Below are 24,012 nucleotides of genomic sequence, written 5' to 3'. Positions count from 1 at the left end.
ATTTTGCAACAGCTGGAGGGCCGCCAGTTTGACACCCCTGCCCTAGAGTGTCTGTTAAAAATAAATATATAAAATGTTTGAGGTTGTTATGATTTTTACATGTAGGAGAGGAGTGCCAGAATAGGCCCGGTATAGAAGTGGTTAAAACATTGTGGAATTTTGTTTGTGCCATTTAATGATGTACATAATCATATACAAATGTATGTGCAAACCTACATATACAAAATGAAAAAATAATTCAAACAAAATCGTTTATATTTTTTGTCACAGTGGAGTATACAAAAAATTGTATTTATAAAAGTATGTCAAATAAAATTAAAAGCTGCACAGAAAAAAAAAAAAACATTGTAGTCACAAAAAGCATAGAATAAATACAATTCTAAGAATAGAAAATTAAAAATACTTTCTTTAGATTTAAACAGCATTAAAAAAAGGTCTTAAAGAGTGTATACCATTATTATAAAATTATTTACCAAGTTTAAAACACAATCTCATTTGTTTTGAAGTTACACTATAAGGCACCATAGACCATAAGGCATAGATGGGAACAGTAGTGCAGGTTATTCGACTTTAGAAACATCACATTGTAGGTGATCTTTTTATAGTGCAATATTCAGAATTTGCAACATTATAAAGAGAATAGTCATTTACATAATTGTGTATTTAAATCTACCACTGGGGTTAGAAAAGTGGCTAACAGACACAACTTGCTCAAATCTAACAAGCTGAAGTACAACTTTACTTCCTAGAGCAGGGCCGATCCTAGGCAGGGTGCACGGGGTGCATTGCACCCAGGCGCCTGCAGAGGTGGGGGCGCCGAACATCTAACGGACTCTCTAACAGAAGCCCTCTCTGTGTCCATCACAGAGGTCCCAATAAAGTTCTCTGCTTCTCTTCCTGTATTTTGTTTATTGTTAAGAGATCATGTAAGGATCCCAGGGTAATGAAGACTTTGTGGGGGAGCATCTCTGTGGTTGAGTCATTGCCATAGAAACATTTGTAAAGGGGAGGAGTTAGTAAAATGATGACGCCCATGTAAGGGCGTCAGAAATATTTTTGCACCCAGGCGCCTGTGACCCTAGGATCGGCCCTGTCCTAGAGTAAATCATGGCACTAGAATTATGGGAATGTTGTGGTATTCCAGCAACCGCCATAACCTGGCATGTCTGCCAAATGAATAACTGGGTTCTCGGCCAGAAGTGGCCTTTGCCAACCAGAGTTTCAGTAAATCAAACAGACCAAAGACTTGGCAAGACTACAGAAGGTATTCTTGCCCATGATAAGGGCACAGCAATGCCTCACTACACAGGCATCATCACCTAATAACAGGCTTCTAGCAAACAAATACCTAATGAGGTCTGCAAGGCAAAACTTGTTTAGATTACACAGTTCTGCATGTGATCTGGGTAATCAGCTTTTTGTTTAGAGCGAGGTAAAGCTGCCTATGAATAAAGCCTCGTACACACGATTAGATTTTCTGCATACAAAAGTGTAGGACTTTTGTCCGAAGGGCGTTGGCCGTGAACTTGTATTGCATAAAAAACGGCAAAGAATTGTCTGCCAACAAACATGAAACTACGTGTTTTTTCAGTTCTTTAGCACCACCCTTTGGGCAACTTCTGCTAATGTTGTGTTATGGTTAGCATTTCTTCGCAGCATGCGTGTTTGTACTTTGGAGTTTTGTCCGCTGGACTTGTGTACACACGATCGGATAATCCGACAACACACATTTGTTGGCAGACAATTTTGAAGCATGCTATCCCACATTTGTTGGCGGAAAATACAACAACAGTTGTCTGAGGAAGTGTACAAACGGTCGGATTATCCGACAACAGCCTGTTATGACACAATTCCTGTCGGATAATCCGATCGTGTGTACAAGGCTTTAGAATTACATTATACTGGCACTACAGAACATTGCCCCTTTGCATCTGCCAGGAAAATGGAAAACCAGGCTTGATTTGCTATAACCTTTTGTAATTAACTTTTAAAGTTGATATCATACAAAGTACCGTATTTATCGGCGTATATCGCGCCCCTTTTTTGCCCTGAAAATCAGGGCAAAATCGTGGGTGCGCGATATACGCCGATACCCGCGCCGTGTTTGAATGCCTGCGCCGACGTACACTCGTGTACATTCGGCCAGGCTCAGCTTCGCTCGTAGTCACGCTCTGTGACGTTTAGGCCCCGTACACACGACCAAACATGTATGCTGAAACTGGTCCGCGGACCAGTTTCAGCATACATGTTCGGCTGTGTGTAGGCGCCAGCGGGCCGAATTCCAGCAAACATTTGCCCGCCGGGCCTTTTCCCAGCAGACAAATATTCCTGGACGTGTTTTAAAACCGTCCGCTGGAATCCTGCCCGCTCGGACATGTACGGTCGTCAGTACAAACCTACCGTACATGTCCGAGCGCCCGCTGTCCCTCGCATGCGTCGAATGACTTTGACGCATGCGTTGAAGCCTTTAAATGGCAGGCCCGCCCACGTCGCCGCGTCATCGTCGCGACGACGACGCGGACACGCCCCGCGTATTGTTTACGCGCGGACTTCTGTACGATGGTTAGTACAACCATCGTACAGAAGCCCTCTGGCAGGCATGTACGGTGAAAACGGTCCGACGGACCGGTTTCATCGTACATGTTTGCCCGTGTGTACCGGGCCTTATGCGTGAGAAGCCGAGCCTGGCCGAATATACACGAGTGTACTGCGCTCGGTATACATCGGCGGAGGCTTCAAACTGAGCGTGGGAAGCGGGGATTCGACATGAAGACAGCACGGGAGAAGCCGGGAGGACACCATCGAGGCCGCAGACGGACGCCGGGCAAGACACCAAAACTGTAAGTAGTAAAATGTAATAAAATGTTTTTTTACAGAATTTTAGGGTCAAAATTAGGGGTGCGCGCTATACGCCGGAGCGCGCAATACCACGATAAATACGGTAATCACATCATTATATTGTTTAATACCAACCCTCACAAATGCTTTGTGGTCAGGCCGGTAAGATCTAGTTTACATAATTTATCCATTTACTAGCACATGCAAACAATGATGTATTTGTCACTGGCGTCTGCCATTGATATTGTTCTTTGGTATTGGTGAGCTACTGGGCATGAAAGGCCAACTGCAAAGATCTTCAACAGGAACTCCAAAGTATGTTATTTAGTGAAAACTGCCCACTGGACGTCTTTTAAAATGTTGGCTTTAATTAAGGGCTGTAATAACCCCAATTCAAGTTTTTGTAAGCTAAGGGGATTTGCTGCACCTCTAGAATGCACACAAATTATAAATCAGAGCCTAAGCAATGTGTGCGGTTGGGAGATTAGAATTGGATAAAGGGGGGGGGGGTTGTGGGGTAGCCTTGTACTGCTACTGGAAAAAGGTTGTGCGCTTGTTGGGCTGATGGGGGAAAGCTTGTGGGTACATACATAATGTGTTTAGTGTGGCTATGAGGGAAGGGTCCTCGGACCTCTGTGGTGAGGGAAAAAAACAGTTGTCTGGGCCATAGTAAATAGCACTACTTTGGCAGTGTAGCAGGTTTGTGTGTCACCGAAAAAACAGCTTATGTTCTGCAACACTTTTAGTGTGTATAGTATTACAAAAAAAACACAATTAAAAAAAAAAAAAAAAAAAAAAAAAAAATGTATCTTCTTCTTTTCTACAAACCAAAAAGTAAAATAATATACAGTCAATAAGAACAACAAATAGGCTATGGACAGATAGGGGGTCCTGGTTTCCGTCCTATGGACAATCCATTAGGATGGATTAACATTATTAGTGTTGTACTAATATACAAATGTACAGATTTTTTTTTTTTTTTTTATATATACACATAAAAAAGTATTACACATTTACAAAAACGCACAGCTAAAATGCTAAGACAATTCATGATTTTTTACTAATAAAAAGAGAAGACACGTTTCCTCTACAAGCTGCACACTTCTTCAGGACATCTCCGGCGAGATATGCTCTCTAAAACCACCCCGTTCTCATCTTCTCCAGAACACTGAGGAATTTCCGAACACTAGAGCACTACAAGGGGGGAAAATGATTGAGTCAGCAAAGGAAGCATCACAAGTTTTATGGCAGAGTGGTCAACTTTCTTCATATAAGCATCAAGTGCAGCCCCCAGACATCACCACATGGCTGTACATAATATTCAGTCAGAGACCATGGGACCACTACAGTAAATGGCCCTGAGACTGCAGCATACTATTAGAAATGGTCACAGTGACTTAGAAATAATTACCGTATTTATCGGCGTATACGGTGCACTTTTTTGCCCTGAAAATCAGGGCAAAATCGAAACCCGCTTTCCCGCGCCGAGTTTGAATACTGAGCAGTACAATCGGGTATAGTCGGGCAGTCTCGGCTCCTTCCGCGCTCACGTCCTGGACGTACAGGACGTCAGCGCGAGAGTTGCCGAGCCTGCCCGACAATACACGTGTACTGCGCTCTGTATATGTCGGCGCAGTATTCAAACTCGGCATGGGGAGGACGCGAGGACGCCGCAGAAGGACGCCGGACCCGACGAAGAGGACACCCGAAGCCGGACGCCAGACCCGACGAGGTCGCCGATGGACGCCGCACAAGACACCACAACTAAGTACAAAAAAAAAATTTCCACAGGAATCCGCTGCAACTTTAGGGGTGCGCGCTATATGCGGGAGCGCGCTATACCCCAATAAATACGGTACATTTTACAAAAAATATAGTCAGATGTTTCTCGAAACTCTAGGACTCACTTTTTTTTTTTTAATTCAATCGAATAGAAATTTTTCCTTTACTGGCTTTGAGTAGAAATCTTGGCTGGGATATGTATCAGACTCCAAAGCCTGGTACACAGATTTTTTTCATTCAACCTACTATGCAAAGTTAGCGCAGTGATCTCCCTCCGCCAGAACACTCAGCTTAGCGCTCTCTGCCAATGGCTGAGCACACTGATCGGCTGCTGGTTCTCCAGCATGCTCATCCAACAGACCGACATACACATGGACCCGAATTTTGGCTGTTTTTTTAAACCAGCCAATGTCTCCTGACATTCAGGGTTTGCTGATTGGGCACTAGGGCTTTAGTAACTATAGGTAATATAAAATAACTAGACACCTCTGATCTACCCCCACCCCCTTAGAAAGGCAAAAAAAATGGTCTTGGACAGGCCCATAGATGATGCAATTTAGTCGATTCAGTCAGTGTTGATGGGGCAATTTCTCCGGTGTTTCCGGGCAGGGGTGCAGAGAGGCGTCTCTGCCAGGAGAACACCGATTATTGCTGGGGGTTGTAGCCACTGGCAATAATTTTATGCAAAACCTGGCATGCTAGTTGTACCAAAGTCGATCGATGGATCGACTTGGGTACAATCAGCCTGCTCATAGATTGTTTGAATCTTGGTTTATCCCTGCTAAACCGGCCAAGATTCAAATTATCTATGGCTGGCTTTACTCTTGTTCTGAGACCCATTCTCCGCTCAGGCATTGCACTCCTTAATGAGCTCTGTGGCAGAAGAAACAGCGTAATTAGATAATATTTAGATTATCTCTGTTTTGGTTTATATACACTGTGCACTTTAAAAGTTCTTAATTAAGGACTATTTATCAAGGAAAAGAAAGAAAACCAAGTGTGGAAAAAAAATGTAGTTGCTCATGCTGCACAATTCTATTTTACCACTTCAACTCCGGAAGGTTTTACCCTTTTCCTGACCAGGCCATTTTTTGCGATAAGGCACTGCGTCACTTTAACCGACAATTGCGCAATTGTGCGACGCTGTACCCAAATTAAATTGATGTCCTTTTTTTCCCCACAAATAGAGCTTTCTTTTGGTGGTATTTGATCACCTCTGAGCTGGTCTAGGGGGGCGGGACCTTACTACAGCGCCGCCGAACACAGACCCGGAACACCGGCTCTGTAACACACAGCCTGCATCTCCGTGACACACGGAGGAGGAGAGAGAGAGGGGAGCGCTGTAGCCTCCTCTCAAAGTGGCCCCAGTTCAGTCCGGTCCCGCTGCTCTGTGTCCTCCAGCTGATCGCTACTGGTAGAAGCAGTGCAGGCTTCTGTACAGGACATCAGAGCGGCGGCGGCAGGGGGTGGTGTCGATCAGGGAATCCCCCTCCAGGCTGCGCCGATTTCCTGTAAAAAAAAAAGCCTGCGCTGCTTCTGCCAGAAGCGATCAGCCAGGAAGCTGTCAGACTGGTCCACCCCTGCTCCTCACCTGCCCTGCACTAAATTCCACTCGCAACATGCGAGTAGAATTTTTGAGGGATATAGATAGATAGATATTTTTTCCCCTTTATCAATTTAGGTCAATATGTATTCTGCTGCATATCCCAATAAGCGTATATTGATTAGTTTGAGCAAAGGTTATAGTGCCTACGAACAATGGAGTAGATTTAGGGACTTTTATTTTTTGTGTTACTGGTAATGGCAGCAATCTTCGCTTTTTAGCGGGACTGTGACACTGTGGCGGACAAATCTGACAACAAGTGACACTTTTTGAGGATCAGTGACACCAATACAGTGATCAGTGCTATATAAAATGCACTGATCCCTGTATAAATGACACGGGCAGGGAAGGGGTTAACACTAGGGGGCCATCAAGGGCTTAAATGTAGATACACTTGAGAAAAAAAATTGTGAATCAGCTTAGCTGAATCACGATCTCTCACTTTTCCTCCCTGACAGATCAGCGGTGTGCTTTGTTTACATCGGCACACCGCTGCTCTGTCTCTCCTCTGAATGATCGGCATGTCGCGGCTACCGAACTCACTGGTTGGCTCCACCTGTGTCCAATCACAGCATGGGTGGCGCATGCTCTCCCTCTAAACAAATCCCGGTCGCCAGGTCACCATGGCGACTAGGCTTTTTTTTTTGTGAGCTGGCGCCATCTGGTGGTGAGCCGTTGGTATTACAAGTTAAGCATTACAAGTTAAACAGCATTTCTAATGTCATTTTTCACTATTTTCACTTCTTCCCTCTAATTAGAACCCCCAAACATTATATATATTTTTTATCCTAACACCCTAGAGAATAAAATGGCGATCGTTGCAATACTTTCTTTCACGCCGTATTTGCGCAGCGGTCTTACAAGCGCACTTTTTTGGGAAAAAATTACACTTTTTTTAATTTAAAAAAATAAGACAACAGTAAAGTTATCCCCATTTTTTTTTATATTATGAAAGATAATGTTACGCCGAGTAAATTCATACCCAACATGTCACGCTTCAAAATTGCGTCCGCTCGTGGAATGCCGACAAACTTTTATCCTTTAAAATCTTCATAGGCGACGTTTAAAAAAAATCTACAGGTTGCATGTTTCGAGTTACAGAGGAGGTGTAGGGCTAAAATGATTGCTCTCGCTCTACTAATCGCAGCGATACCTCACGTGTGGTTTGAACACCGTTTACATATGCGGGCGCTGGTCACGTATGTGTTCGCTTCTGCGCGCAAGCTCGTCGGGACGGGGTGCGTTTTCTGGCTCCTAACTTTTTTAGCTGGCTCCTAGATTCCAAGCAAATTTGTCAAACCCTGACTTACAGGTATGTGATTTTGGGCACCCGGGCCGCCCTGCCACAGTAAATGTATGTGGGACGGTCCGGAAACGGTTAAAGTGGTTCTAAAGTCAGAAGTTTTTTATCTTAATGCATTAAGATTAAAAAAACTTCAGTCTACAGCAGCCCCCCCAGCCCCTCTAATACTTACCTGAGCCCCATCTAGATCCAGCAATGTTGCACAAGAGCCTCGGATGTCCGGGAATCTCCCTCCTGATTGGTTGAGACACAGCAGCGGGCGCCATTGGCTCCTGCTACTGTCAAAGTCAGCGAGCCAATGAGGAGAGAGAGGGGGCAGGGCCAAGCCACAGCGCCATGTCTTAAAGCACACAAAGAGCAGCAGCTCAGCACTGGTGCCCCCATAGCAAGCTGTCTGCTGAGGGGGCACTCAGCAGGAGGGAGGGGCCAGGAGAGCCCATGAGGGCCCTGAGAACTAGAGGATCTGGACTGCTCTGTGCAAAACCACTGCACAGAGCAGGCAAGTTTAACAGTTTTGTTTGTTTAAAAATAACAAAACAACAAGAATATCAGAGCCGGTTCACACTGGGGCGACACGGTCCACAGTAGTCAATGGAACCGTTCTAATAGGAGCGACGCAAGTCGCTCCGACTTAGAAAAAGGTTCCTGTACTACTTTGGGGGCGATTCGGAGCGACTTGGATTGACTTCAATACTGAAGTCATTTTGCAAGTTGCCTCTCAAGTCGCCTTGCCGAGTCACCCCCAAAGTCGTGTCGCCTGTGTGTGAACCGGCTCTCACTTTAATTTTTTCCCTGGAAATAAAAATAAAATCTGATTGGCAAGGCTGGGCAGCTTTAAACTTTGTTAATTTTTATTCTCACTTTCCTCGTGGAACTAGCTGCCCTTGGCTTATATACAGTGTGCAGCTGAGATCACCTTGGCTTATAAACAGCGAGCTGACATTTTAGTTGATACACAATCCGCATCATTTACATAATGTCTCTCCGTTGTATGATATTCGAGAGGCTTAGGGGAGAAACACATACAGTAAAATGTATTACATTACAATAAAGAATTGTACATTTTTATTACTATAGGGAGAGTTTTAGATTTAAACCACTGACTTTATCTGCCTAGCAGAAAGCAGCTTCACATGTTGGGAATAAGTTCTTTATTAGATTGCGGAGCTGGTTACCCTGCTGTGTTATTAACATGCTGTAAACTCTGATGGTTCTTAGTAGGGAAGTGTGAAATGGCCAAAATACCAGGGGCCTGTGGGACCAGTTGGATTAAACAGAGCAGAAAGGAAGCATGTCAATTCATTTCACAGATGGAAGGACTCCAACATTCTGCTGACACAATACAAAGAAGTACAACAGTAGCAAGTATAGCTACAGCGATCCAAGGATGCCTTTATTTAGATAAGAAATATAAAGGAGAGGGACAGGAGCATTAAAACAAACTATGTATTGATCTTTTAAAAGGAATCAATGAACAATGAATACTGCAGCGTTGGTAAGGTTGGCCATAGATGGAGCACTTTTTCTTTCCTGCAATCATGGGTTACAGGAAAGCAAATTGCTCGATTTCCCCATCAACACTGATCCTTGCCGCTAAGCTATTGTGTTCTCCCTGCGGGGGAAGCTGTTAGAACACAGATTATTTCTAGCAGCTATAACAGCCACTAACAATAATCGCATGTAAAAAATCCAACAGGCTGGTTGTAGTTGATCAACCAATCAATTTGGGTACATTCAGCCTTGCCCATACATGATTCGAAATATCAGCAGGTTTCCGCTGAACTGCCCGAGATTCGAACTGCCTATGGCTGGCTTAAGGGTTAGCATTTTGTTTACATTAGATTTTCCCACGTCTATTTCCAAAAAGTTTTGGATTGGATGGAGGTACACTTTGAAACGCATCCTCTGTGTTCTTTATAATACTATAGTTAGATGTATAGTGTTATAAAGGACACAGAGGATGCTGCAAAAAGTGCTTTTACGTTTCAATGTGTACCTCCATCCAAAACTTCCGGACCGCCCAACATACATTTACTGCGACAAGCCGGCCCGGGTGCAAAAAAAATAAAAAAAAATCACATACCTGCAAGCGATTTCTTGCACGCAGTTTAGAGGGCTATTATGGTTAGTGGCTGTTATAGCCGCTAGAAATAATCACGGTGTTCTCATGGCTTCCCCCACAGGGAGAACACAATAGGTCAGCGGCAAGAATCAGTGTTGATGGGGGAAACCAAGCAATTTGCTTTCCTGTAACCCATGATTGCAGGAAAGAAAAATGCTCCATCTATGGCCAACCTTACCAACGCTGCAGTATTCATTGTCATACCCCCACTAAAAATGTTGCCCCTTTTTTCCAGTCATCTGCTTCCCCCCCTCTTGAAGGAAAGGAAAGGAAAGGAAAAGGAAAGGAAAGGAAAGGAAAGGAAAGGAAAGGAAAGGAAAGGAAAGGAAAGGAGAAAAAAGATAAAAAGAAAAAGAAAAAAGACAAAGAAAAAGAAAAAGAGAAAGAACGAGAATGCTGTGAAACTTTCTACTTTAAAATGTATGCTGCCACAAGCAGAACTACAAAATTCAGTGCAAAGAATTTATTATGGCTTTGGCCAGGTTTAATTTATTATTCTGTAATAATCAGGCCAACAGAAACATGTCACTATGGGGTTGATTTACTAAAACTAGAGCATGCAAAATATTGTGAAGCCATACATGGTAGCCAATCAGCTTCTAAGCTTGTTAAATTAGCCTTTGAATAAAAAAAATAAAAAATAAAAAAAACCTTGACGTAGATTGGTTTCTATACAGAGATGCACCAGATTTTGCACTTTACAGTTTTAGTAAATCAACCCTATATGTCAAAAATCAACTACTATACAGTGGAACCTTGGTTTACGAGTAACGCGGTTAACGAGCGTTTGGAAAGACAAGCTACTTTTTTTTTTCTGACTCGGTTTGCGAGTGTTGTCTCGCAAAACGAGCAGAATTCCAGCTAATGGGGGTTCGATACCGCATTTAGCCAGAGGTGTGGGGGCGCCGGTGACACTCGGAGCGGTTCGGAAATACTCTGTTCCCGAGCCTTTCCGAGATCAGCCGAGCTGTCCCTGAGTATTTCCGAGACTCTCTGGCGCCCCCCACCTCTGGCGAAATGTGGCATTGCATGCCATAGAAGTCAATGCGGAACAAAATTATATTTGTTTTCATTGACTTCTGTGGGGAAACTCGCTTTGATATGCGAGTGCTTTGGATTACAAGCATTCTCCTGGAACGGATTATGCTCGTAATCCAAGGTTCCATTGTATGTCTAAGCATCATTGCATTGTTATGATATTCCCAATTTGATTGGACATTAAGCGCTGGTTCACATTGCAACGATTTGACATGTCAAATCAGCGGGTATTGCCGGCAATAGCACCGTCTGAATCGGTGCGACGCCGCATTAGCATTATCCATATATAGTGGATTCAAACTCAGGAGGGAAAGTCTGTTGTAAAATTTTGATGCAACACATCTCAGCAGGATGAATAATCTTTGGGTAATTATTTTAGAAGGTACCGGGTTTTCCCTCTGTCTCTCTTCTTAATAACCCGGACAACACGTTCTATACACATTATAAGAAATGAGAAAATCAAATGTAGTTTTACCCATCAAACTTCAAGTGTCCACTGTGCTTTGATTCTGAAACAAAAAATTAAATAATAATAAGTTATATTTGTCCATAAGATTATATCAGACACCCTACATATTATTCACACAGTCTGCACACCAACGCCACCAAATAAGCTAGGTTACCCCACCCGCTCACTGCCTGTTCTAGCCTCTGTGACAATCCCTTAATACTTACCTGAGTCCTGTCACCAATCTAGCACTGTCCCAGCTTCAGCACTGCTCTTTCCTTCTACAGGCTCCTGCTGCAGTCAGTGAAACTCCAGTGAGGAAGGCGAGGGGACATGACATATTGGCACTGTGCATGTCCAAGAACACATGCAGTCTGAATCAGGAGCGTTCCCACACAGGTGCCCCCATAGTACATGGCTTGCTAAGGGGGCGCCCAGAGGAAAAAGGAGCAGACAGAGCCAGATAGTACTGCCCAAAAAGGAGGACTGCTCCAAGCGGGCAAGGAAACACACACACACACACACACACACACATTTATTTAATTTTTTTTTTATATATATATATATATATATATATATATATATATATATATATATATATATATATATATATATATATATATATATATATATATATATATATATATATATATATTATACACATATACATACACACACACCTATATACATACATACAATCTTACATACAGTGGATATAAAAGGTCTACATGTCTACATACCACTGTTAAAATGTCAGATTTCTGTAAGAAAAAAATATGACAAGCATAAATTATTTTAGAACTTTTTCCACCTTAATGTGACCTATAAACTGCACAACTCAATTGAACAACAAACTGAAATTATTTAGGTGGAGGGAAGTAAAAACAAAAACTAAAAAAAACATAAGTGTGCACACCCTTACACTAATGCCGCGTACACACCATCACTTTATGTGATGAAAAAAAAACGAAATTTTCTGTGAAGTAAAAAACGGCGTTTTTGAAACTTCAATTTTCAAAGACGAAGTTGCCTACACACCATCGTTTTTCTCACAATGTTCTAGCAAAGCGAGGTTACGTTCCACCACGTTTTTCCATTGAAGCTCGCTTCATAACTAGCTTCTGGGCATGCGCGGGTGTAAAAACGTCGTTTTAAACAACGTTTTTTGCTACACACGGTCAATTTCTGTGAAGTAAAAAATTAAGTTTTGAAAAATGACACATAAAATTGAAGCATGCTTCAATTTTTTTTGGTTGTTTTTCAGAAGACATAAAACGACGTTTTCCCCCACACACACGGTCATTTAAAGTGACGTTTTTAAAAACGTAGTTTTTTCTCATTACATAAAGTGATGGTGTGTACGCGGCATAATACTTTGTTGAAGCCCCTTTTGATGTTATTACAGCACTCATTCTTTTTGGGTATGAGTCTATCAGCATGGCACAGCTTGACTTGGCAACATTTTCCCACTCTTTGCAAAAACACTCCAAATCTGTCAGATTGCGAGAGCATCTCCTGTGCACAGCCCTCTCCAGATCACCTCACAGATTTTCAAACAAATTCAGGTCTGGGCTCCGGCTGGGCAATTCCAAAACTTTAATCTTCTTCTGGTGAATCCATTTCTTTGTTGATTTGAACGTAGACTTTGGGTCGTTGCCATGCTAAAATATGAAGTTGCTCTTCATGTTCAGCTTTCTAGCAGAAGCCTGAAGGTTTTGTGACAATATTGACTGGTATTTGGAACGGTTGATAATTCGCTTTACCTTGTCTAAGGCCCCCGTTTCAGCTGAAGAAAAACAGCCCTAAAGTATGATACTGACACCACCATGCTTCACGGTGGGCATGGTGTTCTTTTGGGAATGTGCAGTCAAACTTATGACCAAAAAGTTCAACCTTGGTTTCATCAGACCATAACACATTTCCCCAAATGCTTTTGGGAGACTTCACATGTGTTTTTGCAAAATTTAGCCGGGATTAGATGTTTTTTTATGGTAAGAAAAGGCTTCCGTCTTGCCACTCTACCCCATAGCCCAGACATATAAAGAATATGGGAGATTGTTCTCACATGTACCACACAGCCAGTACTTTCCAGATATTCCTGCAGCTCCTTTAATGTTGCTGTACGCCTCTTGGCAGCCCCCCTGACCAGTTTTCTTCAATTATAGAGGGACATCCAGTTCTTGGTAATTTCACTGTTGTGCCGTATTTTCTCCACTTGATGACGACTTTCTTCACTGTGTTTCATGGTATATATAATGCCTTGGAAATTCTATTGTACCCTTCTCCTGACTGATACGCTTTAACAATGAGTTCCCTTGGATGCTTTAGAAGCTTTCTGCGGACCATGGCTTTTGCTGTAGGATGCGACTAAGAAAATGTCAGGAAAGACCTACTAGAACAGTTGAACTTTATTTGGGGTTAATCAGAGGCACTTTAAAATGATGGCCGGTGTGTACTGACTCCTATTTAACATGAGTTTGAATGCGATTGCTTAATTCTGAACACAGCTACATCCCCAGTTATTAGAGGGTGTGCACACTTAGGGCAACCACATTATTTTTAATTTTTACTTCTCCCACCCTAAAAGATTTCAGTTGGTCTTTCAATTGAATTGTACAGTTTATAGGTCACATTAAAGGTGTAAAAAGTTCTGAAATGATTTAGCTCTGACTATTTTTTTTTACATCACAGATGTATGCATGCATGTATGTATGTGGATAGATATATATTATATATATATATACACACACACACACACACACACACAATCTCCCCATCCCATTGAACATCGATTTGGGTTACTTTTAGAAGAAAATTCCAATTGCTATTAATTTATTCCACTAGCATCCCTCAGTCAGAATGGATTGCAAAGGTTACTTTAAAACTGAACTGAAAGTATTTTTTTCACTTTATCTTTAATGTGGCTCTCAGCCAATGAACACTATGCACTGGCTGTCATTGTACACCCTTAGTACGTCCTGTAAGGAAACCTTTCCCAGAGAAAAATGGAGGCTGCCATTGTGGACTTCTTGCTTCAACACTATGGGGGCGGGGGGTTACTAAAACTGTAGAGTACAAAATCTGGTGCAGCTCTGCATAGAAACCAATCAGCTTCCAGGTTTTATTGTCAAAGCTTAAGGGGAGTTGTAAAGGAAAACATTTTTTTTGCTGAAATGACTGTTTACAGGGTATAGAGACATAATAGTTAACTGATTCCTTTTAAAAATGATTAAAAATAGATAGAAATCAATCATATAATGTACCTGTAGTTTCAGTTTTGTTTTTGCATGCTGTTTCCTGCTTCTGTGCTGTACAGAGCCACAGAGCCAATACAGGGCAGTGATGGTTTGAGTACCGATTGGTACTGAGGGGTTTTAGACACACATTAATCACACCTCCTTGATTAGTGACCACAGAGAGAAAGCTCCCAGTACTGTGGTCATCAGGAAACAGATAACCAGGAAGTGTGGAGATCAGAGAAGAATTACAGCAACTTGAGAGCAAAACCGAACAATGAGGACATGAAAACAGCTCTGCATTAAGGTAAAGAAATCTATTAAGATACAAAAAAAAAAAAATCCTTTACAAACCCTTTAACTAAGAAAACTGAAGTTAGATGCTGATTTGCCACCATGCACAGCTGTACTGGTTTCTGAGCACAGCAGTTTTTGTAAATCTCCCCCTATGGTTCACTGGCCCAGAATAAGTGTATGCTGTAAATATTGTCTACTGGTTTGTACTCCAACTTCCCTGCTCTGCATACTTTTTCAAGGTCAGTGGATTCATGGAAAGAAAATTCTATGATGAGGTGGAAGTAGCCTAGCAGGCAACCAATTTTACTACACAGGATATATATATATAAAAAAAAAAAAAAAAAAAGACGGTATAATAATAACAGCGCAACAGACCATGTGGATTGTGAAGTAACCAGTAAGATCTGTAGAGAAGTCAGGAATACATTCTTCCAAAGTCTGTTTGACTGAAAGGGGTAACGCGCACAAAAGGCACCCCTACAAGGGTAGGCAGAGATAAGTGTATATGGCTATAGCCGCCGACTGCATCACTCAGCCCTGCCCCCTGGTGCGCCGCATCATTGATTTGATTGACAGCAGCGGGAGCCAATGGCTGCGCTGCCACCAATCTCCAATGATGAGCCGCCTCAAGCTGGGGGGAAACCATCGCGGGAACGAGCCCACGGAGTTTCGTGGCTTAGGTAAGTAAAACGGGGGTGGCTGGGGGGGCCAGAGATTGCAAGGGGTTTTTTCACTTTAATGCATAGGATGCATTAAGGTGAAAAAACACGAAGCTTTACAACTCCTTTAAGGGTATAACAAGGGAAGGCATCTACAGAAATGTCCCCAAGAGGGGGAAGCAGAACCTACTCCCAAGTGATCTGGTCCAACAAAAGCCTCTGGACGTACTCCATTCCCAACAAGGGGTACATTTAGCAAACTAGAAAAACACAGAACCCTCTGGGGAAAACCTCTGCCTTCACTCAAATGCACAAATCTCTTACATCAGTGCAGAAAGCCTTGGTTGAGAAGAGCTAGATTCCAATGCATTGTCCTTAAAGATGATTGTGTGATTGAGATTAACAGTCAGGGTTGTTGTAGGAACCGGGCCACTTGTTCTGTCACAAGGACTTCCTGGGGGCAAAGGTACTGCAACACATAGTAGGTAATGAAAAAACTCAGGAAGGTGTTTCAAGATGGTTTCCCGAAAAAAAAAAGAAGAGCTGAAGAGCTAGACCCCGGTACAGGAGGACACCCTGGCATGAGTGGGGATCTACCAAAGTGAGGTGATAAAACCACACTAACCACCTGAAGACACTGATGGGTCACTTCAACTACTATCTGGTTCATAGAGGTAATCTGGAAGTCTTACTCAGAGCCCAGGCTCATAGCAATAGAGAAGAAGGTCCAGAAGGACTTTGCAAAAGGATATACCATCCTGAGAGAGGGTTCCCCAAAATGCTCTACACATCCCAGACATGGGGAGAGGGACAGACCCCCAGACTGTAGATGAAGGGTCCAGTGGCACACAGGATATAGACCTTTCAGCAAGGGTTTAAGCTGGACAAGCCTCCCCACTGGGGGTCAGGCTGAGGTTCCAGAAAGTTCAATACAAGAGTGGCAACATTTCATGGAAAAGAAAATTCCACAGTTCCAGCAAAGAGCACTACTGTCAACGCTCCAAAAAGCGGCAGCTGCCTCCGAACATCCAGAACCGATCATGGTTGACCTTGCACGTCAGGGAGCCCTCCTGGAGAGGGGGGATGCTGGGTACCACAGGGGATTTAACAGTATCCAAGCACAGAGGATTGGCGAGTGTCCAGATGGGTTAGCAAAATATAGCATTTCTTTTTCCAGCAGAGCTGAAGGGAAGTCATTAGTCCTCCAATGTGTTCAAACAATGGCCCGAGGAGGGGTTTTACAGGGGCTGACTTGCAATTTTTCTGCTTATCAAACCTGTAGGCGACTTCTTATAATCAGACGGTATCTGAATTCCTGTGTTGCTCAACGAACAAAAGAAACACGGTACTATTTTTATGTAACCCCTGTATTACCTTGCACAGCAATCGGACACATTTTATATTTGAAACTGAAGAAATCCTGTCACAGCAAAACATTTTTCATGCAGAAGCACCCTTTAAGTCTGCTTACCTCCGTTTCTGGGCCATTTCTTTGCCGAGTATCCACACTAACTGGAGTGGCAAAAACATCATCCTTTGATGCTTCTGTCCCAGACATTAAGCGCTTCCGTTCCTTGGACTTTGACTCCACTTTAGTTACTCTGAATCTGAAAATCAAATGATAGAAACATACTGAACTCATGTTTCCTTATTATTTGCAAATGTTAAAATAGAAAATATAATGCATTTGAGTCAAATTTTATACATTTGTAAACTGGTATTAGATTATATTTTTTTTTATGTAAAATTCCTGGTCAGTGAAACAGAGTAAGATATACCGTATTTTCCGGCGTATAAGACGACCTTTTAACCGCTGAAATTCTTCTTCAAAGTCGGGGGTCGTCTTATCCGCCGGTAACCTAATATGCTTACCTTATCCGTGACATGCAGACCGCGGCCGTCCATTTTTCAAAGGCTGCGCCTCCTCTTTCTGCTGGTCCGCGATAGGCGGAACACTCGGCTTCCCAGGAGACACTGTGTTTAGTGTTCCACCTATCACGGATGCCCTCTCGTCCGAGACCGAGGAGGAGAGGGCATCCTCGATAGGCGAACACTGAACACAGTGTCTCCTGGGAAGCCGAGAGTTCCGCCTATCACGGAACAGCAGAAAGAGGAGGCGCGGCTTTTGAAAAATGTATGTCACGGATTAGGTAAGCAGTGACACAGTGAGGAATGTAATTGGGCACAGTGAGGAATGTAATTGGGCACAGTGAGGCATGTAGTGGCGCACAGTGAGGCATGTAATTGGGCACAGTGATGCATGTAATTGGTGCACAGTGATGCATGTAATTGGTGCACAGTGATGCATGTAATTGGTGCACAGTGAGGCATGTAGTAGCGCACAGTGAGGCATGTAATTGGGCACAGTGAGGCATGTAGTAGCGCACAGTGAGGCATGTAATTGGGCACAGTGAGGAATGTAGTGGCGCACAGTGAGGCATGTAATTGGGCACAGTGATGCATGTAATTGGTGCACAGTGAGGCATGTAATGGTGACACAGTCTGGCAGGAAGGGGGTCGTCTTATATGGTGAGTATATTCCAAAACCAACATTTTAGCCGTAAAATTAGGGGGTCGTCTTATACGCCGGCAAATACGGTAATCAACAGGGATGCAGACATCAGAAACCAGATTTGGTTTGGTTGCAGTAACACCAAGTCTAGGGAGATTTCCCAAATACCATGGCCCATCAAGGAAATATTATTAATATTATTCAAGGTTTATACCACTATTGAAAGTTTTTTTTCCCTTAAAGTTGTTGTAAACCTGACATGAAATGTGAACAAAGCATATCCCTTTATAGAGTGCATGTGTCTTAATTAAGAGCACCAAGTGTCATTTCTTTCTGCTGCTTTTTTCCTCTTCTATCAGCATGAATCACAAGCTTTCCTGACATCAAGAGAAAAAAGGTGACAGGGGAGGGACCTCCAGCTGATTGAAAGACTCTGCTCTATACTTGTGTGCTGTGTGAAAGGGGGTGTGTCCCGTCCCTCCAATCAGCTCTAAGAGCTCTTGTCACTGAGCTCTGCAGAGTGTAACATAAGCTCTCCACCCCCTGTCTTCTGAAAACTCAGAAAGTTTTACAAATTCTGGACTTTGAACAGCTGTTGAAGACTGCAGATAAAACAGGTACAACTTATGTAGGAGGATTCGTTTCATCTCTATTTATCACCTGAGGCCATTCACTTCACTGGGTATGTGTGAGGGTTTACAACCACTTTAATGCAGAGAATGCATTAGGATAAAAGAAAACGTTTACTTTTACAATCACTTTAAAGCCCTGGTAAAACTGCAATATCTAAGCTTCCTCCAACCACAACTACCACACAATATCAACCAAAGAAACTTTAATGGAAACAATATGAACTCTGAACACTGTGTAGAATATGGCGACTTTACCTTCCCACCGCCAGAACAGTGACAGAAGGCCGGGTCTTCCTTGAATCTTTATGTTTCTGCGGGGTCTTAAATGGGTTCCAACGTTTCTGGGCGCATCGACTACATACGTTTTTATCTGCCACTCCTCCAATTGTGTGAAGATGACAAGAGTGTTTAGTAGGTGTTCCGAGAGGTGAATTTGGGCTTGTAGGACTTACAGGAGTATTTGGTGTTGTAGGTCTACAAAAAAAAAAAAAAAAACCCACAGAAATGAAAGAGTTAAAAATTTGTTAAATTACATTTTAAATACTATACAGTATTTTTACTTTTCTTTTTGGATAACAAATACCATTTCATTGAAACAGTTTAAAAGATTCTCAACTTAATTTAAAATGATTTAAGTGTTGCTTCAAGGAAAGGAATAAATAGCTCTTCATGAATATCAGTGTATTCCCCATAAGATAGACTGTAATATAGAAGGGTCTCAGGGAATCAGAATGGAATGTACTGTAAACTGAGCCAATCAACAACCCCAAGAATCTTTTATATGGCAACATTAGAATTAATTAAGCCTAGAACACACTACATGATAATTCCCCCCCCCCCCCCCCCCCATTCAACCCAGCGGGCTGAACAAAAATAACAAAAAAAAAAACCTTAAAGTGGATGTAAACCCGAAAATTTGTATTTTTTTCTTTTTTTATGTCACAATGTACAGTATAAGATTTCCTATCATCTGTGCCCAGTCTTGCCACACAGAGTTAATCCAGCTCTGAGCAATCCTCTTATTGTTCAGTGAAATAAAACGGACTTACAGAGAAAAACCTTAGTCTGTTTCGCCCCCCTGCTGTGAGTGACAGGTTATTTACATATCTCATGCACTTGAGGCGATTCAGTTTGCATGTGTAGCGCTATACAAGTTTTTCACTCACTCACTAGCCTGGAGACAGGCATTATTTTTTTTCATTCCCACCCCCACTCTTTTTCTGAAGTCATGTGGTTACTTTTCTGGATTTTGACTGGATGCTAGTGATCATAGCAGAATTTAGTGCAAGGAATACACAGGAAAAAATGCATGTTGACAAGGGGAGTGTAGAGGAGGGCGGGGAGTCTACCAACATCACGACTCCACCCACCGAGCTCCAGTCAACAGATCCACCCACAGAATCTGCAGTTTTTCAGTTCTTATAACAGACATTTGACAGGTGAGGATACATGCAGGAGGCATCTATATCCTTATAGATCAGCACTATGGCAGTTGTTTAGAAATGATGAGAGTGGGTTACATCCACTTTAATAGCTCAGGAGGAGGTGAACAGGGGTGTGTAGACGTTTTTTTATATCCACTGTTTGCCTCTGGTCTGGAAGTGGTTACACGGTGTATATAATGAGGCAGATTTACTAAATAAATTGCGAATGTCCACGCAAAGTGAAGATTTATATTAATTCTCCAATCATGTGAAAATCAAATTCCTGCTTTTAGATCACCTGAACATGACTGGATAACTGAAGTAAATCTTCACTTTTTTGTGAACAGAGGTCACACTCCTTCAGTAAATCAGTCTCACCATAAAGATTCCGTGCTCTCCAATTTACCATTCCAAATAATCCTGCATTATATACAAATACCCTCAAGAGGGCAGCAGTGCTCCAATGCTAACCAGGCTTCAAAAATGCAATTACGGTACATTAAAGCAAACCAATACTATGCAGGGAACCAGAACCATGTAATTAGGTATACCTTTAATGCCAACCATTAATTAAAATTTTCTTTGTATTCTACCTTAACCTGAACTTTTCCCCATTTTAGAGTTGGTAATGGATAAAACTCCCATCTCTGTCCCACTGGGGAGATTTCCTTCCAATTTCGTAGACACAACATAAAGGATGAGGAAATCTCTCCAAATACGAGAGAAATCCTAAAGGTGACGCCTGTCTAAAAGAGAAGAATTTCCCTCTATTGCCGCTTTGATGAAAACCAAAATATTTGAATTTTCTCTCACTTTTAGATCAGATATCAGTGGCAAGACCCATGTAATGAAAAAACATGATGGGTGGTTTAACCCTTCCCCACTCAATTTAAAATTGACAAATGTTTTGGCTTTAGATATATTTTAAACTGTTGCCCACTATGCGGCCTTGTCCTTTTCAGCTTCTATAACATATACAATGCTCCAGCACCCCAAGTCCGCATCTGGCGGGAAACAGTCAGGAGCCAGCAACTACACTAAATGAAAAAAAATATCAGGTCCGCCCCCCTAAATTCAAAAAGTTTGGCTTCCAGTTGCGGACTGGAGCCATCTCCTAGAGCAGAACTTGTGTAATGTTTCTACCAGGGCTTTTTTTCAGGGGGAACTCAGTTTCACCACCTCTGGCTCAGACCCTTTGGCGCCTGCTCACCACAATCACTTGTAAACACAGAAGTCTGGTTTCTGTGTTTACAAGTGACAGCTCTGCACTCTGTGTGTAACCCCTTGAACTCTGCATGTAATACAATCCTGGTATTTAATGCCCCTTTAAGACCCTTCGACTGTTTTTGAAATCTGACCGGGTCGTGGTTGAGTTCCTGCACCTATTTTCTGAGAAAAAAAGCTCTGGTTTCTACATAAATGTTATCCCTTTTTTTTTTTCCCCTCATATTAAATATTGTATTTTGTTTGTATGTTTTTTTTTTTAACCTTCTTCCCCTAAAGTGTGCAGGGAAACTAACATTTTAGGAGTGTTGATCTGGTCAATCCTGTAATGACACAGGCAGGCAAGAGAGAACGAGAGCCGTCGGGGCACCCGGGACACAGACACTCAGGTTCAGTCTAGCTCACTACAGTTTCCCTCCAGTGCCAAAAGTTTCCCATTCCTAATTCCCAGGAAAAGAAACTCACCAATATATCCAATGAACAGCAATAGGAAGGAAAAAAAAACAAAAAAAACACAATTAAGATCACATTCTTTAGGAATACAAATTCAATATAACCCAACAATGTACTTTTTGTTTTGTATTTTCTTCTTTAAAGCGGAGGTTCACCCTCAAAATGAACTTTCCAGCATCCTTAAAGCGGATGGAAACCCATCAATTTAACAGGCATGCCGGGAATGCTAACTGTCACATTGGTTGTGCTCTCAACCAAACTGTCAAACCATCCAATGATCACATGTGCAGCATCATGGCAGTTGAAGATTAAACAGAGGCCAAGACGCGCCTTAGCAGCCGTCAATCAACTCCTCTTCGCTTAGAAACGCCAATTCCCCCGCAGGATTCCCCGCTCGGAGCCGGAAAACAAGGGCTCATATAACGATAAATACAAGTAAAAAAAAAAAAAAAAAAAACAGCATACTGCAGATGTTAGCAGTATGCTACAGCTAATGTCAAAAAGTGGATTTTTGGGTGAACCTCCGCTTTAAATAATGACTACGTCTAGGTTTTTATTTTTATTTTAAAAAGTACACAGAAAAGGCTGGTTAATTAAATTTTAGCAGTTTGTGTCGATACATTTTAACAAATACTTGAGGGCAGCAGGGACGCTATAAGAAACGGTCAATGCCAAAAATGTATAGACAAAATGTATGGGCAATAACAGCAGCCCACCCTCACTAGTCAAGAGAAAATGTATGAACTTGAAAATGCAGTTAAGGGCAGTTTAAAAAAAAACAAAAAAAAACTCAACTGACAACCATAAGCATGCACACAGGGGGCCAGATCCACAAAGAACTGCCTATCTTTAGGCAGGCGTAGCGTATCTCAGATACACTACGCTGCCGTAACTTAGAGCGGAGGTTCCTTATCCAGAAAGAATTTGCTCTGTAAGTTACGGCGGCATAGTGTAAATGTGTCGGCGTAAGGGCGCGAAATTCAAATGACTAAGATGTGGGCGTGTTTTATGTTAATTCATCTTGACCCCACGTAAATGATGTTTTTTTTGAACGGCGCATGTGCCGTCCGTGGGGGTATCCCAGTGTGCATGCTCGAAATCACGTCGCAAATAGTCAATGCTTTCGACGTGAACGTAATTTATGCAAAGCCCTATTCGCAAACGTTTTAGGCAAACGACGGAAAATTCGGCGCTGTCCCGATGTCCATACCTAACATTGCGTACACCTCAGAGGCAGGGGTAACATTACCCCAAAAAAAGCCTTACGTAAACGACGTAAAAAAATGTGCCGGGCGGACGTACGTTTGAGAATCGGTGTATCTAGCTAATTTGCATACTCAACGTGGAAATCAACGGAAGCGCCACCTAGCGGCCAGCGTAAATATGCACCTAAGATCCGACGGCGTACTAAGACGTACGTCAGTCGGATCTAGCCCACATTCAGGCGTATCTTCATTTTTGGATACAAAACAAAGATACGACGGCGCATCGTAGAACTTATGCGGCGTATCAATAGATACGCCGCCTTAAGTTCTTTGTGGATCTGGCCCATGGTGTGCCTGGTATGCCCTTGGCACACCCTAATCATCCCATGCTCCAGGGCAGTTGATAAGGCAGTACAGACAGACTTCTTGTACTGGGCACAGGCCCCATCATTTCAAAAAGGAGGGCCTGACCACCTACCGAGAAGGAGGACCGGACTATACAGCTTTATTGCAGACACCGTTCCTCTCGTTTCTCCACACTCCAGCTGCACTGCACAGGGGGTCAGTTCTAGCATCTATGTCTCCACTACCCTGCTGTCCCAGCCCCCCTCTCCTGCCTGCAGCTGCTGTGGGCACCGGGAGGGGTGGAGAGCAGGAGACGGGACCAGGTGATAGGTCATTCATCATCCCCTTCCTTTCCTGAATGGACACATTGAATGGACACGTGTCCATTCACCGCTTAAGCCTAGTAAGCTGTTTACCATGCTTTAGCTTGTGAATGAATAGGATGTCTCTCTGAGCATTTCCTATGAACTCATCTGTGCAGCTGAGGCTGCAGAGAAAGGGACCGACGAATCTATGTAAATCAGTCCCCTTCTCAAGCTCAAATGTGAGACATCAGGGGTCTGTTTAGACTCTTGATATTTCACCAAAGCACCCCAACAGGGCAGTTTAAAAAATGTAAAGAAAAAAAACAAACATCTGGAATTAGAAAAATAACTAAAACAAAAAAAAAAGGACTCATTCACATGTGCTTTGCTCTCTAGTTTCTGCCATGACCAAGAAGCATATCATTGTGGGCGTGGCATGTGTACACTCCTAGCCACTGCCTCTGTGTTTGAGCTTTGGGGTGCACTGCACACCCTAATGTAATAGGCTGCGAAAGCCTACTGTAGGTTGAGAACTGATGATCGGGTGTGGAGACTTCACTCTGCTTTACCAATGGTACATGCGAGG

The 24,012-nt window shown here is 42.7% G+C and overlaps 1 protein-coding gene across 1 annotated transcript in view; it reads right to left on the bottom strand.

Annotated features, from left to right (window-relative positions):
* Positions 1–3,821: 3,821 nt before the first annotated feature.
* RELL1 (RELT like 1) overlaps positions 3,822–24,012 on the bottom strand; it is a 90,757-nt gene continuing 70,566 nt past the window's right edge. The window contains exons 5-8 of the mRNA XM_040335145.1: positions 18,726–18,944; positions 16,798–16,933; positions 11,162–11,195; positions 3,822–4,032 (exon numbers count right to left, since the gene is read on the bottom strand). Coding sequence (XP_040191079.1) covers positions 11,172–11,195; positions 16,798–16,933; positions 18,726–18,944 — 379 coding nt within the window. The 3' untranslated portion in view covers positions 3,822–4,032; positions 11,162–11,171. The remainder of the gene's footprint in view (positions 4,033–11,161; positions 11,196–16,797; positions 16,934–18,725; positions 18,945–24,012) is intronic.

Source organism: Rana temporaria, chromosome 1 (assembly GCF_905171775.1).
Source record: "Rana temporaria chromosome 1, aRanTem1.1, whole genome shotgun sequence".
Classification (NCBI taxonomy): domain Eukaryota; kingdom Metazoa; phylum Chordata; class Amphibia; order Anura; family Ranidae; genus Rana; species Rana temporaria.
This window is presented reverse-complemented; position numbering and strand designations above follow the sequence as displayed.